The sequence below is a fragment of the Camelus ferus genome, chromosome 36, assembly GCF_009834535.1.
Source record: "Camelus ferus isolate YT-003-E chromosome 36, BCGSAC_Cfer_1.0, whole genome shotgun sequence".
Classification (NCBI taxonomy): domain Eukaryota; kingdom Metazoa; phylum Chordata; class Mammalia; order Artiodactyla; family Camelidae; genus Camelus; species Camelus ferus.
In genome coordinates, this window is record NC_045731.1 from 13,463,979 (window position 1) to 13,480,756 (window position 16,778).

The 16,778-nt window shown below is 43.4% G+C and overlaps 1 protein-coding gene across 2 annotated transcripts in view; it reads right to left on the reverse strand.

Moving 5' to 3' along the window:
* Positions 1-10,669, reverse strand: part of SLC9A4 (solute carrier family 9 member A4) — a 41,169-nt gene extending 30,500 nt beyond the window's left edge. For both annotated transcript variants that reach the window (XM_032474224.1, XM_032474225.1), the window contains exons 1-2: positions 9,926-10,669; positions 3,760-4,223 (exon numbers count right to left, since the gene is read on the reverse strand). In XM_032474224.1, coding sequence (XP_032330115.1) covers positions 3,760-4,223; positions 9,926-10,181 — 720 coding nt within the window. In that variant the 5' untranslated portion in view covers positions 10,182-10,669. The remainder of the gene's footprint in view (positions 1-3,759; positions 4,224-9,925) is intronic.
* Between the last annotated feature and the right edge of the window lie 6,109 nt (positions 10,670-16,778).

The window sequence follows — 16,778 nt, forward strand, 5'->3', positions numbered from 1 at the left end:
ACTTAAATTCTAAATAATTTATTTAAGAAATGAATAAAATTTAAATAATTTTTATGTAAGAAGAGAAATAGCTGTGAGTTCCTCGGGGAGGCACACTCTCTGGAAGCAAAACAGAAAACCCAGAGGCAATAAAAGAGTTAGTAGGCTTGACTACATAAACATTTAAAACTTTTATAAGATAGAAGATAACATGATTTCAAAAAAATTAAGTGACAGAATAGGAGAAAGTATTTGCTTTTTATTTTTATTTTTTTATTTTAATAGAGGGACTGGGGATTGAACCCAGGACCTCCTGCTCTACCACTGAACTCTTACCCCTCCTCCTGAAAATATTTCCTTTTAATGCAACATTCAAAAGTTTAAATTGTAGATAATTTAATGTGTTCCTATAAGTTAATTAAAAAAGAAAAAAAACAGCAAGTGGTCTCAATGAAAAATGACCAAGAAGCAATATTTGCATAGAATACTTGGAACATACTTAGAAAAAGATCATCCGTTGTTTGTATAAAATTCAAATTTAACGGGTTTGCTGTATTTTTTTTTTTTTTTGAAAGTCTGGCAACCCTGAAAAGGCATGAACTTCCGATTTACAGCATAAGAAACACTAATCGTCCACAATTGTTGAAAAGGTGCTTAATATCATCGTGCAAATGACAACAAACATGTGTAATCCTTTTCTGCTCATCAGAAAGGAAAACATTAAGAAAGCAATGTCCCTTGTTGACAATAATACAAGGAACTATGCACTGTGTAAGGAAAGTAAGCCCACAAGATTTCCGAAAAATCATGGCAGCTGTGTATGTAAAAAGTAAAATTAAGATTCAGTATTTTATTTGGTACAACTGGGCTGGTTCTGAATGACCTACCTGCAAGTTCCCCTCCCCAATCTGACCCCACAGTAAGGTCCCCCAGCTAAATAACTCTCCTTTTTTATCAAGGGACCAGGCACAGTATTTGCATGTCCCTGAGTGTTGGGGACCAGTCCCCTGCCAGCCAATGGGATTATTCAAAATAAGTCAATCACATCATCCCGTAGGAGCCAGGAGGTACCCTATCCTTTCACTCCTTCCTCCTGCTCTGTTCTGGAGTACAGCACCCACGTGGCCCTGCCAGGTGGGCGGGGTCCTCCTCTACAAGGGCTGTGAGTATAAGTGACTAACAATACACTGTTACTCATGTTCTCTGTTTAGTGTCAGTGTCACTGCATAACTCTTGCGTGTGAATCCCACCATCAGCTGAATGAACAGGAGCTGTATAATAGACTTGCCATGTGACCCAGGAATCCCGCTCCTGGGCGTATATCCAGAAGGAACCCTAATTCAAAAAGACACCTGCATCCCAATGTTCATAGAAGCACTATCTACAATAGCCAAGACATGGAAACAGCCTAAATGTCCATCAACAGATGACTGGATAAAGAAGCTGTGGTATATGTATACAATGGAATACTATTCAGCCATAAAAACTGACAACATAACGCCATTTGCAGCAACATGGATGTTGCTGGAGAATGTCATTGTAAGTGAAGTAAGCCAGAAAGAGAAAGAAAAATACCATATGAGATCACTCATATATGGAATCTAAAAAAACACACACACACACACACACACACACAAAAGCATAAATGCAAAACAGAAACAAACTCATAGACATAGAATTCAAACTTGTGGTTGCCAGGGGGATGAGGGTGGGAAGGGGCAGACTGGGATTTCAAAATGTAGAATAGATAAACAAGATTGTACTGTGTAGCACAGGGAAGTATATACAGGATCTTGTGGTGGCTCACAGCAAAAGAGAATGTGACAACGAATGTATGTATGTTCATGTATAACTGAAAAATTGTGCTCTACACTGGAATTTGACACAACATTGTAAAATGACTATAATGCAATAAAAAATGTTTAAAAAAAAGTATCACAACAGATCAACTGAAGTAACATGTAAGAATATAGCAATCTCTTTTAAGCCACACATTTGAAAGAATGGCAAAAATATAAAACAATGTTGCTCTTTTCACTAATCTTTTGCTTTGAAAAATACATTTTCATAAATTATGCTGTTTATGTTAACATGTAATGGGTTTAAGTATATTAACATTTTTTAAATTTCTTTTTTAATTTCTAATATGGTAAATATCAGTAGGTATAATCTACATTAATAAAAATTCCTTATGATTTTCAAAAAAAAAAAAGGAAAGAACATAAATACAAAACAGAAACAGACTCATAGACGTAGAATACAAACTTGTACTTGCCAAAGGGGAGGGGAGTGGGAAGGGATAGACTGGGACTTCAAAATTTGTAGTAACTGACAGGCATATGTAGAATAGATAAACCAGATTATACTGTAGAGCACAGGGAAATATATATACGATCTTGTAGTAACTCACAGCGAAAAAAAAATGTGACAATGAATATATGTATGTTCATGTATAACTGAAAAATTGTGGTCTACGGTGGAATTTGACACAACGTTGTAGAATGACTATAACTCAATAAAAAAAGTTTTAACATAATAAATAAATAAATAAGTAAGTAAGTAAACAACAAAAAATAAAAAATAAAAAAATAAAACAGCAGCCTCTCTCCAGTGTTTAAGGGTGCCCACTTTTTAACCCAGAAATCTCACTTCCAAGAATCTATCCGATAAAAATACTCACACATGCAAAAACAGACGTATGCCGAACCAAGAATACTCATTGCAACATTGTTTTTTTAAAATAAAAAATCGGCAACGACCTAAATATCCACCCACCATGAAATGGTGCAATAAATCACCATAAACCTAACCTACGGAGTCCTCCGTAGCAGTGGAAGTGTTCCAAGGTGTTACATCTAAGCCGCACACGTGATGTAAGCCCACCCCGTTTACGTAGAAGCTGATACGTCCGCATCCGGGTATGTAAATATATGGGTCCAGGATGCAGACCCGGCAGCCTCTCGCGTGGAGGGTGAGGAAAGTGTCAGAGGCTTCCGTGTTTTATGCTGTATGATTCTGTACTGTTTGAGTCTTTTATACTGAGAAGGCATTCTAGTATTACTTAACATGATGTGATATAAAGGTAAAAATGAGAAGTATATCAAAGCATATATAATATCGCATAGAATAACCCCCGGGGAAGCCTTGAAGTCATACAATGAAACCCAGCAACGCAACAGCCAGCCTGGAAGAGTCCAGCACCTCCAGACAAAGACACCTTCTGGGCCTTAATGCTGTGCACAGATCTGGCCTGGAAATCCTTCTCTGCTTCTCTCGGGAAGGACAGCCAAGCCACAGTGCCCCCCATCACACTCTCCATGTGAGTCGTGCACCTGAGACCAGTGCAGGAGCCCACGCATTTTTGCATATCCTCCGTCATCTCTCTCCCTAAGCCTCTTTTAACTGCACCATCTAAAGCAGCATTAAAAGTTAAAAAAAAAAAAAAAGTATATAAGGGAATGAGGATGAGGTCTGGTGACTGAGGAAATAAAAACACTGCTTGTCGTAGTGTGAGAATGCAGAAGAGCCTCGAGGAACGGTTTCTGCGGGCTGAGTGCAAAACCGTGTTAACGAGAGAAACACACGTTCTCGCTCCTTTTTCTCTCCTTGAAGAAGTTGGCGGATGGCACACGGTGCTGAGCGATCGTGGGCACCGCGCAGACCCAGAGAGGAGGACCACGCGGCCCTGGCCAGCTCCGTCCCGCTGGGCCCCGGCCCCACTCCCCAGTTCCCGGGGCCCCCCACGGCCCCCCGCGACCGCAGCCCCGGGCGCGGCCTCACCACACTGATGCCGTCGTTGAGCAGGGCCTCCCCGAAGATCATCATGTACAGCGGCTCGTTCACGCGCGCCTCCTCCAGCACGGCCAGCACGGCCACCGGGTCCACGGCCGAGACCAGGCTCCCGAACAGCAGGCTCTGCAGCAAAGTGACGTCGCCCAGGCCGAAGGCCGGCACCCGGCAGACCAGGTGCAGCGACAGGCCGACGCCGAAGGCGCTGATCAGGGCCCCCAGCCCCGACCACCACAGGACGGAGCCGACGTTCTCGAAGAAGGGCCGCGTGGGCATGAAGTAGCCGCCCTCCAGGACGATGGGCGGCAGCAGGTACAGGAAGTAGATGCTCGAGTCCATGACTGGCGGCGACTTGTGGTCGGTGCCGAAGATGATGGCGCCCACCAGCGCCCCCACCGCGATGAGCAGGCAGCTCTCGGGCACGAGGCTGGGCAGCCTGGGGTGCAGGTGGAAGCCTGCGGAGAGCACGAGCCGCGGTTACAGGTGGGCGGGGAGCACGCCCTTCCCAGCCCTAGCGTCCTCCCGCACCGGGGGCCGGGGCCCTTCCCAGCCCCTGCGTCCTCCCGTACTGGGGGCCAGGGCCCTTCCCAGACTCAGCGTCTTCCTGTACCAGGGGCCGCAGGAGTGCCGGGCGCTGGACAAGGTCAGGTGCTTCACCTTCCCTGTGCGAGGTCCGGAATCGGCCTCAGTCCCCCGCACCCTCTGCTCCCTCCTTCCTCCTTTCCCCATCCCAAGGGGCATGAGAGAGTGGAACACTTCTCTCTCTCTCTCTTTTTTTAAATTAAACTATACATTGTAATTGACTGTACTTCATAAAAATTTTTAAACTAAAAACGTATATAGTTGGTTTACAATGTGGTGTTAATTTCTGGTGTACAGCATAGTGATTCAGTTATATATATATATTTTTTCCTTTTCATATTCTTTTTCATTATAGGCTATAACAAGATACTGAGTATAGTTTCCTGTGCTGTACAGTAGGTCCTTGTTGTTCATCTATTTTATATATAGTAGTTTGTATCTGCAAATCCCAAGCTCCCAATTTATCCCTCTCCACCCCCTTTCTCCTTGGTAATCATTAAGTTTGTTCGCTGTCTATGAGTCTGTCTCTGTTTTGTAAATAAGTTCATTTGTGTTATTTTTTTAGATTCCACATACAAGTGCTATCACATGGTATTTTTCTTTCTCTTTCTGGCTTACTTCACTTAGAATGATGATCTCCAGGTCCATCCACGTTGCTGCAAATGGCATTTTATTATTTTTTATGGCTGACTAGTATTCCATTATATAAATATACCACAACTTCTTTATCCAGTCATCTGTCAATGGGCATGTAGGTTGTTTCCATGTCTTGGCTATTGTAAATAGTGCTGCTGTGAACATTGGGTGGGTGGTGTCTTTTCAAATTAGAGTGCCCTCTGGATACATGCCCAGGAGTGGGATTGGGTCATATGGTAAGTCTATTTTCAGTTTTTTTAAGGAATCTCCATACTGTTTTCCATAGTGGCTGCACCAAACCACCATTTGAGTGTCGAACGCTCCTGCTCTCATGCAGAACCCACTTTTGAAGCTTCTGCAGAGTCGATCCCAGCCACCTTCACCCCAGCTTGTTCCAAGCTTGCCTGACCTCACTGCCTTATTCACCAAACAAATACATAAATAGGAAAAGTCTTCATTTTTCTCCTTTATTAAACAATGACACTGCCACCCAGTCAACCACTTATGAGGAAATCAAGTCACGTTCTCAGGACTCCCCCTTCATCACCTTTGCCCCTTCATGCTATCAGCAACCCATTGCATCAGTTAGCCTCCCATCAACTGCCCGGAAAGCCTGCCTCCTCCTCTCCACTCCCAGCCACTGCTTTTACTGAGTGCTTCCCCATTTCTCCTCCTGCTTCCTGCATTGTCCTCCCTATCTCCCAGCTCCCTCCTACCTCCCAGTCCATCCCATGCTGCCCATGCTGCCAGAGGACTCTTCTGCAACCCCTGCATCTGACAGTCTCGTTCCCCACCTAAGACTCCGAAGGCTCCCAGCATCTTACAGAATTTAAACCAAGATTATTTGTGAAGCATCCCTGTGCCAAGACCAACCCACTGAAAGCTCTGTGAGGTGTCGGACTGAACATTTTCTACAACTCCAACTGTTGGCCAAATTTTAAGAAAGAAGACATTAACAAATAAGGAGATAAAATATAATGTTTCCGTATACAATGAAATGCGTATTGAATATATTAAGGAACATGACAAGGGATCCAGGCACAGCAGACCCCCTGAGGGGTTTCCCTGAGTCCAGATCCCACACACCCTGCACTGTCTTCTTACGTCTTACATCACAGCCAACCTCATGCCTTTTCACCCTGAAGGCCTCCTTTTTCATCTCTAGGTACTGTTGTTGCTGCCTGGGTCGTCCTTTTGTTCAACCTGTTTGGTGGTACTCAGTCCTTGAGGTTGAGCTTTTCCCCACCTCTTCCCAAGGGAATAATGTATCCTCCTCTGAATTATTAGAACACTTCCTCTGTGCCTGTCTAACAACAGTGGTCCCTTTCTACCATTTGTAGTCTGCGACTTTTCTTCCCTACGAATCTCTAATCTCCTCAAACTCAGGCAGAATAGCACATATCTTTACATCTCCCCAAGGATGATGAAGGCATCTTGTCCATAAGCTTGTCTACTTGCCGAAAGAATCTAAAAGTATATAAATGAATGAATGAAGAGGTCTGATGTTCATCAGAGAAGCTGTTGCATGAGAAGGAGATGCCGAACAGGTTGGTGGAGGACGGCTGGGCCTTCCACAGTCGGACAACAGAGGTGAAGATGTCTTAGGTGGGGAGACCTCCAGGAGAAAGAGGGGAGAGCCAAGAATGGCCCAGCAAGATATTTCTGACATTCGCTAAGTTGCCCATTTGGCTGGAGTAAATTTGAACTGGGAAGAGTATTGGGAGAAGAGTTGCAAGATGCTTTTCAGCCAAACCATGGAGTGCCTGAAAGTCAAGGTTAAAGTCTAGTCTAGTCTATTGTCTTGGGGGGCCATTGAATGTCTCCTTAGGAACTTTTAGGTTCAGCCATCCAAAGAGCACGTGGGTTTCCCTGACCAGAGCTTTGAACTTCCCCACCCCCGGGCTAATACAATAGTGTAACTGGTACCAAGAAATGTTGTTCCAAACTGCATGCCCAGCCCAATGGCTTCACAACCAGCTTTAGGCTTCCTTCTGGAGTCCTGCGCTCCCCTCCTCCTGAGGACAACTTCCTCCTCCTCCTCTTCTTCCTCTTCCTCTTCCTTCAGCTAGTGCTGATTTTAACATTTAACTTTTTGAATATGTAAAGTAGGCGAAGAGCCCAGAGTGTGATTTTCTCAGGCCCCGCGTCTCCCTGGTCTGGTCCTGCTTCCAGGAACCGAGCTTCCTGAAATGAATCCAGCGTCACCTGCCTTAGGCTGAGTGGCGCTGACGCCCGGGTAGCAGGAAGAGCCTTCAACCTGTAAGCCGGGCCCTTGAAGGGAAGCACGATGTGAATTTCACATTTCACAATTCCTCCGCTCCCCGTTCAGGAGGGACAGCAGAGTTAGTCACTTTGAGATTTCACAGTTCTAGCGCCTGGAACTTAAATGGCCACGAATAACAAAGTCCTGCGTGAAACTCAAAGATGGCCCTACAGTTCCGTTCTGCCCAAAGATTCAAGAATCGTCTTTCTATGATGTTCTCAGAGTGGGAACTGAACTGCAAGATAAACCACAAATCCTTCGTGTTTTCTTTGTTCTGTAATACTGTTCTTTGGTAACACACGTAGTTGGGTGTTTGAAAAGGACTGGAGAGAGCTGTGCTGTTTTTCTGTCGAAGTACCTACCGGGTAGTTTCAGATTTACTCATCTTCCCCCTTCAGGCCAGGGACCACAGTCAACCCCACATACTGCATGGATGCTCAATAAATGTGTCTTGATAGAATGACTGAATAAAAGAACAAATGATGCGGAAGGGTACAGCTCAGTGGTAGAGCATATACATAGCATGCACAAGGTCCTGGGTTCAATCCCCAGTACCTCCACTAAGAAAAAAAAAAATTAAAATTTTTTTTATATAAAAATTCATTCTAAAAAAAAGAATGAATGATAATATTAATGATTATTAATTCTATTTTGACTCAAAATATATGATAAAAAATCTAAAAAATCTACATGATACCTTAAGTGTTAAAGTTTTATGTGATTAGCATTAGCATTATTATAATTATTATTATTATTATTTGCCCCAGGTGAATGAGGTACCATATATAAAACTACAAGCCCAGTACTTGGCACATGGTATACATAAATATGACCTTCATTTCACATACAATATAAAAATAACCTAAATTCTTAAAGACTAGCAAATAGGAAATTGTACTTGAATCAGCGTGATCCCACTGAAAACCTACTTCAGTTTTCTTTTTTTAACGTATGTTGAATTGCATCAACAGGAAAATCAAGGACATTTAATCAGCAGTCCTATGAGCAACAGTGTCCTCACAGGAGTTCTGAGCCTGTGGACATAGTGAGTCTGGGGACATATACCTCTAAAGAACAATCCGAGTCCTACGCTAATATAAAACCAAGCAAGATATGTCCTTTCTGTATTGAGATGTTTACTGACACAGAATGGAAGCCTCTTTCCCATTCGAAAATCCTTGTTTGCACCAAAGAGAGATCTCAGAAATCATTTCACAGGTGAACATACTGAGATTTAGAAAGACAGAGCGACTAGCCGGTCAGTGGCAGATCTAATTTTCTGACTCCAGACCCACTTCACCCATTATTGTGAAAAGGAAAAGAGAAGTGGGTGGGACCAGCGTCTCTGGCATTTTTACAAAGGAAAACTCTAGACCCACATAAGATCACTTGGGATGTTCTCAGCATCCATGTGGTTGCCTGAAAGATGTTAGACCCCTAGCTCTGTACAAAGAATAGTGTCCCTTCGAAAAGCCATTTTCACTTGAGCATTTCTTAGAAAGAATGTAAAACCCTCTTAGAAATAACATGGACTAAATAATGTCATTTAGTCATTTGACAAACTCACGAGAGTCCTTCAGGCTAACGATTTCATTCTATCTTCACACCTGACTAGCTCTAAATGAACAGCAGTCAGGAAGGGCACCCAGTGAACTTGCCAGCGCCCCCAACATCCCCAGGGAGGGAGTTAGGTGAGGAGACAGAGCCCGCCACCCTGATGCCAAGGACTTAAGTGCCTGATCTCATGACTCAACCCACATCTTGCAGCCATTCTGAAGGAAAATATAAATCAGTATCAACTCGTTTCACAGGTTCAACCTCAGTAAGGCAACCTATCCACTCAAATAACAAAGTTCACGACCGAGGCCCAAGGAGATGCTCTGTTTGACAGGTGAGACAGTGGTAGCAGTTTCTGGAATAGCTGGTTTCAAGGATACGAGAGGGTGAAGTTGAAGAGTAAATGGTCACAGAGTGGAAACCATCACATGGCTTTTGGGCACAAAGAACCCTGGTTAGAATTTAACCCATTAACTTGAATCCACTTTATGTCACAAAGGAAACCAGAGGAACTCCACGAGCTGCATTTGGCGGGTGTAAACCAAGACTGTATGGACAGATCCCATCTCATATGCTCCCGTATCCCATCATGGAGTGATATGAGTTGCCCGTGGTTGTCTTGTTTCTTGCTTTCGGCTAATTTGCAAGGAGCACATGCCATTTTTAAAGAATCAACAATAGAGGTCTTTGATGGAGCCTGTAGCTCCATGGCCAAGAATGAAGGAAGCACATTTTACAGAAGAATCATTATGTGGTTCCTGAAATTTCCAGTGGGCATCATTCCAAGGTCTATATGTTTGGCTCTACATTTCTTAAAGCGTAGAGCTCAAGATTTTTACATGCCAAATAATGTCACATGGTTGTCACCCTGAAATGAGAGGAAATCAAAGTAACCCAGAGCCCAGAGTTAGGCTCTTAAATTTCAAAGCACAATTCTGAAGCATTAAGTGCCTTGAGAAAAATCAGTCTGGACTTTCCCTTGACTCAAGGAGACAGCATTTTTGATGTAAGAGCAGTCACGGTTAAATCCACCAAGCCCACCCCCTAAAAGGCATTTACACACACATTGTCTCAGGTGGGAAACAACTCCACAAACCAGGTGGGTGTTTGGGGCCTTACCTATTTTTGCAAGGGATGCTAGAAGTATCCAGAGGGTGACCTCATAAGGAATTTGCACGTAGTCATAATCCAGAGAGAAAACAGAGATCGTCTCAGCTGGCTCAAAGCTGGCAGCAGCAAACCGCACATTCAGGTCATGCTGGGCAGAGGAATTTGTGGATTCGTTCAAATCAGAGGATGCTCTGGAACACTTAAGGGCCACCAGCAAGAGCAACCAATTCCAGGGCCTGAAAGGCACACGCAGCTGAAAACCCATGCTGTGGGCTTCTCCTCCCCTGTGCACCTGCGAGTGCCTCCCTTCTGAAGTGAGGAGGGTTCCCAGGGAGCGGTGACGCCCACCTGGGTCACAGGTATTAGACGTGCAGTCGGTAGGTCCTTCCAGGAAGAGTCCAGGTGTGTCACTGAGTTCTGAGTATCGATGTTTTCAAATCATCTTTGAAGCATTTGTGTTCAGACAACTCAGCCTTGGGCTCAAAAGCACCCAGTCGTTCAATAGATTCGAGAAAGCTACCTGTGCGACGTTCATCCGATCACAATTTGAAGAGCAATTTATGAAGGAAAAACACCTCTTCACTCAAAGCTGTTTCCTCACTTCACTGCGCACTGGTTTCCTCTTGTGGGCGAAAATTGAAAAGGGTACCACGGTGCTCATTCCAGGTAATACCAGAGAAGGGAAGGGAATCCTTCCCTTTCTACCAGACCCCAGGAAGGGAGCCACCAGTCCTGCACTTGCTCCTTCTCTCCTCTCCCTGCTCGCTCACCTGTTTTGAATAGCCAAGGCTGCAGGTAGCTCTTGAACTACACTTAATTATTTGCTCAGATGTGACTTTGGTAATGAAATGCTTTCCCTGCGTTCCATGGAGGCCACGCTGCTGACACCTAATGGGCGGCCGCAGTACAACACCTTGGCGGACCTTGGTTAAGGTGACCAAGGTAATTCTCATCGACACCAAGGCACTTTTAAGAGTCAAGAACAGCTATTGATAATTACGCCAGATGTAAGTGTAGACCAGGACTGTCATGGAAAACTCCACCATATGGTCTTTATAAATGAGGGAGGAGGAGGAGGAAAACTGGCCTCCATGAGCAATAATTCAAAGTATGAAGTTCCAGCTCTCCATGAACTTTACATGGTATTAAAAAAAAAAAAATCAGAGAAACCAGTTCCATGACTGGTTTTGAAACTGGTTTTGAAAAATTCAGCGGCACATCCAATCTTTTCATTTTAAAGAATTGTGTTATAATGGCCTGTTTGTTGTAAAGGCAGCTCCCTCAGATTAAAGTAACCCCATTCTCTCTCCCATCACTGCCCTTAAATACATTCTGGTCCTTTAGGATGCATGGCAGAAGCATCTCGCCTCCTCCCACTTTGGAAGAGGGTTTGTCTTGAACGTCTCCCACCAGACGGTGAGCTCATCAAAGCAGGGCTGTTGGGCTGACCTTGGAGTTTGCAGTGCCCAGTGCAGTGCCTGGCACAAAGGGGCTACACTTGATTGATAGACATTGCAATATCCACATTGAAATGAGAAGTTTTTCACACCAACCTCGTGTGTTCCACCACCTGGAAAAATTAAACTCTTCCTTTAAAACTTCACAGCAAACTCATTTCCATCAAAGAATCAAAATTAAGGGAGGCAACATGAAGAAGCGTTGCTAGAAAAGCTGTATTTCTAGGAAGCTTCTGAATGAAGCAATACTGTGGTGGTTGAGGACACAGGTGCTAGAGCCAGGTGACCCAGGTTCAAACCCCAGCTCTCCCATTTACTCGCTGTGTGACCTTGGGAAAGTTACCTAACCTTTCTGTGCCTAGGTTTCCTCATGGATAATGTAAGAAAAAAAACAAAAACAAGTGTTCTGTGGACTAAATGAGTTGATATTCATAAAGTGCTCAGAACAGTGCCTGGCACAAAAGAAGCACTAAGTCAGAATGTAAGAAAAGGGGGAGAAGGTGGGATGAAGATGAGGAGGGCCTTCCTTCATTGAACAAACATGAAAAATTGTTGTCATATGTCCTGGGGATAAGAAGTAGGAAAACGTGTTGACTCAGGTAGTGAAGGTGATGTTTCAAGAACATGTTTACATTGTGCAGGTTTTCCTGACTAGAACCAAGGGGATGTAGACATTTGTGGGTGCGGGGTGTCAGGGCAATTGATAAGGAGCCTTTTAATTTCTATCCTTATAGCTTAATTGAAACAAATTCTTCCTGATGTGTCTACATTGTAATAAGATCCAAATGATAATCACCAGTTAACAGTAATTCCTTGGGCAGGACTGATTCCCGAGGCATCAGAGCACCATAGGCAGCTGAACACTTACCTGCCTAGACTTGTACATAGAAAAAGAGAGTGTGAATGTGAAGGAAGGAAAACCCAGCTCTGACTTGCAAAGCAGAGCATTAAAGGATTTCTTCTGGAATTTTCGGTCAGCAGCAGACTACCAAATTATTGAAAGGTTTTGGTCTAATTATCCAGGTAATTGTATTGGCAGCAGAAACCTGACCTGCTCTGACCCTCTTTGGGGCCAGGTCCCAAGAATCCTTGTGGTCCTTGTCATCTGCCCTTCTAAACCCGTCTACTCATAGAGTCCAGGGTGGGGAAGGAATGACCTGTCATCCTCTCCCCAGTGGATCCCTTATAATTTAAGTGACCAAATCCGGTCCACCCTCATGAGACTAATTAAGGGGTGACGCACTTAGCAGGGGATTCTCCCATCACCCAGGACTCCAGCTGTGCACAGCTGGAAGCAGAGTTTTAGGGGGTTGGTTGTCTTCCTTTTTACCCTCAGTTTCCCAAAGCAACTTTTGTCTTTGAGAAGTTCCAAAAGAACAAAACATACTATTCTTTGCCTGCTCACGATGAACTGGAGAATCGTCTCCCCGAGAACAGTTTGAAACAAAATGATCAGCATGTCTTTTCTTCCTTCCCATAGTGTGTGGTAGTAACTGACTTCCCTGGAAAGGATCCACATGACACTTCTGGAACTCAAGTATCTGTTGCTTGCCCCTGAGCTCTTGTTACGTTGCTGGGGCTCAAATTGAATTCTTTTTTTAGGAAGAAAAGAGAAGAAGAAAGCAGTGATAGGGAATTGGTCAGTGCTGTCCAGAAACATGACTTGCTTTCCAAGCCCACAGCTAGCAATTAGGTTGGATGGCCTTGGACGAAGTTCTGGTCCATCATACCCCTAAATTGAAAGCCTGCAACCCAAGCTGGAGTGAAGTCAAGAGCTTTGACCCTGCTTTCAGGACAGGAAAGCTGAGCTCTGTCTCTGCTCCCCAAAGTCAAACTTCTGTTACTCAGAGAGAAACAGAGGGTGCCATGGAAGGGTGTCCTCAACTCTGGGATATTCCCGATGAGGAGGAGGAGAAGGGAGGCACCATGGTGGTGCAGTTGGATGGGGTGGAAACAGGGATTCTATAGAGGGAGAAACTTGAAGTTGTGTGGTCCTGGGCATGTCCTGCACACTTCCAAGCCTCAGCTGCCTTATCTGTGATGAAGATGACAATGACAATGACTATGAGGAGGACCATCTTAAGGATGGTTTGAAGATTAAGTGACATAACATATGACAGAGAGGAAAATGCTTGGTACACGGTAGGTCCTAGATGAATTTTAGATTGACTTTACTTCAAAAAGATTATAAACTCTATATGGGCATCAGTCTTCTATCCCTTTATAGTTGCCATAATTCCTAAGCAATGTCCTTTCTGCAACATCCTCTAAATGAATGAATTAACTGGCCAAAGTAAGACAGCAGGGGATTCGAAATGAAATGCGTCATCTTCCTCTACCTCCACATAATCACCAGTCACAACTGTTCAGAAAACGAGTCACAAGGCTGGCTGATCCCAGACTAACGTGGTGAACTAGCAACTGTGCCTTCCTCATGCTTTCTTCTCTGTTTCAGGAGCTGTCACCTCCCTTTCCCCCTCCACAGCCACCATCCCTTGTGCTAAAAAATACCTAGTGTGTCCTTCTCTTCCTTCTGAAATCTCTCCTCCTCTTTTACTTTCTTTCCTTAACAAAAGTATTTTTCCTTTAGGGTGACTTTGACATTGGGTTTGGAGGAACACTGACTCTCACTACGGTGGGTGGTTAACGTGAGCTGCCACTGGGGAGAGGCTTCCTCTGATGGCCCAGAAGAATTGGTTAAATGGAAGTGGCAGATACAGGCTAATGAGATGTGGGGTGATCTCACAGGCCAGCGGAGATTTCCAGCCTTCTCCCCTAACTGGGCTTCAACATGTACGTACCTAACATCCAGGCTTCCAAATACAGAAAGCAAAAACTGACAGAACTAAACGAAGAAATAGACAAATCCACAACATAGTCTCAAATCGACAATTCTCTTCAAATTGATTTAGACGCTTAACACAATTTCAATCAATACCCAAGAAGAGTTTTTAGTTGCTAGGAGAACACTGATTCTAAAATTTTAATGGAAAGGTAAATGTCCTGGAATAATCAAAGCCATTTGGAAAAGAAAATAAAGTTGGAGAAATTACACTGTTCAATTCTATAAATCAATATAAATTACAACCACCAATACAACGTGATATTGGTAAAGTAACAGATCAGTGGAGCAAAATCAGATACCTTTTACTTTCAATCTACTTATATCATTATATCTGAAATGTGTTTATTGTAGAGAGAATATAGTTGTCACTTAAAAATGTGTTCTAATAATCTTGGTCTTTTAATTACTATGTTTATACATTTTACATTTAATATAATTATTGATATGTTTGAATTTATGTATATCATTTTATTATTTAATTTCTGTTTATTTCCCCAGTTTTTTGTTTCTCTGTTTTCCTTTTCCTTCCTTCTTTTGGGTTATTTAAGCACTTTTATTAGTCCATTTTGATTTATCTGTTATGTTTAAACAATATTTGTTTTTCATTTGTTTGTTTCAGTGGTTGCCCAAGGGATTAAAATATAGCATACATGAGCTTTCACTCTCTTCTTAGAAGCAATGTTTCACCACTTCAAGTGGTGTGTAGCTACCTCACCACCATGTGAGGTCCCCTACCCTCTCCCTTTCGTGTTGTAGTTGACTTATGTCTACAAACGTAAAAAGTTCCATCAGAAAATGCTATAATTTTTTTCTTTCAATGGATTGTATCCTGAACATTTTAAATATTGTATCATGCAACTCTGGATCTTGTGGAAACCCTATGTAGAATGCTATTTTGATTGAGTAGGCAACTGACCCAGTTGGATCCAAGTCTAAAATTCTAACCAGCCTTGTGGTTTCAACATCAATTCCGTTTCACTGTCCTTCAGTTCTATTTAGACTTGTCCCTGGGACTCAGGAAGCAGTCTATCTTATAGTTGAATTCTCAGAGTTTACGGTATTCTGTTTAAAGTCAACTTCACCCATATGCAGCTTGGGGATGAGCCCAGGAGTTTTGCAAGCAATTTTATGGGTTTGCTTCCCTGATCCGCTCTCTGTCTGCATCTCCAAGGTACTTCCCAGCTCTGCAGGCCTCTTACCCTCCTCTTCGCAGTCCTCTGGCAAGAATGTTGGCACTTGACATACTGCACTCTGCAGTGCACTCCCTTCCACTGCTCCCATCTCCCAGCCAAATGGTAAGAGGAAAGAGAGACCAAAAGAAAAAAAAAATCAATAGAGATTTGTCACGCTCCCTTGAGGCCACAGCCCCTTGTATCAAAATGGACAATTCCTCTTTGGCAGAGATGCAGGCCCTTGAAGGCCCCTCTTGCCTCTGCTTTTGTTGGCCCCGCTGCCACCGTCTCAGGATTGCACGGGGATAAAATGTAAAGGAACAAAAAAAGGAAAAAATACGGGAATGTTAGGAAACTCCCTTCCCAGCCTTCCAGGCAGCACTAGAGGGCTTTTTGTGGAATGCTTTCTGTCATCACTAATGCCCCTCTTCTGGGTTTCAGAGCGTGCTGAGTCTAAGCCAAGAGATATTAGAGGAAAATAAAATCATGGAACTTTGAATTCTTGTCTTCTCCAATCTTCCTGCTTTGATGTACTTTTCAGATTCTTCAGCTGCTGGTTTTTCTATGCATTTTATTCAAATTTTATAGCTACAATGAATGGAAAAGGGAGGCGGTTGTATGTTTATTCCATCTTACCTGGAAGTAGTTTATTTAGTAAATATGGGTACCAAAACCCAGAAGAGACCAGGACAGCTGTGAGATCTGCCTGAGATGCCATCCAGAGTCAGCAAGGGCTATTCTGTGATGTGTGTTAGAGGTAAGACGATCATCGTCCAAAGTAAGACAAAATTTCAGAAGGCAAAATTATACTTGGACTTTGAAAATTATACCTGGGCAACAGGTATGAAACAGGAACTGGAATGTATGGATGCCTTATTTAGAAAGTGCGGTGGGAAGAAATATTCTTTCTCGTTGTATTGCACAGAGATCAGTTGTTTAATTACCATCAGTCTCCTGTCTGTAGAACATCTGTTTCCATTGTCCACTCTTCTGATCAATTTACATGTAAGAAACACTAATAAACCTTTACCCTGGCTGCTTGCCATCACCTTCAGGGTCCCCCCTCACCTGGAAGGGCGTGCTCTGTAAATGTGAGACTTCTGAGATAGTCCCTTGTGTGTGTGTGTATGCACAAATCTGAGGGTCAGTCTGAGATTTGTCTAAGCTAGGAACAAGCCTCTGGACCTCTGGATAGATCACTTACAGCAATACTTATTTTAGAATAAAATAAACCTGGATAAACTGGCCAAGAGAGGTTTCTGAGTCTTAGATCTTTGAGAGCGGTTGGCAGGAAAACCAGGGATTCTGGTCTTCACCAAAACACAATGACACAATGACAGTGTGGATTTCTCCCTTCTGAGGCCCTGCAATGAGCCTCCCCACAAGAA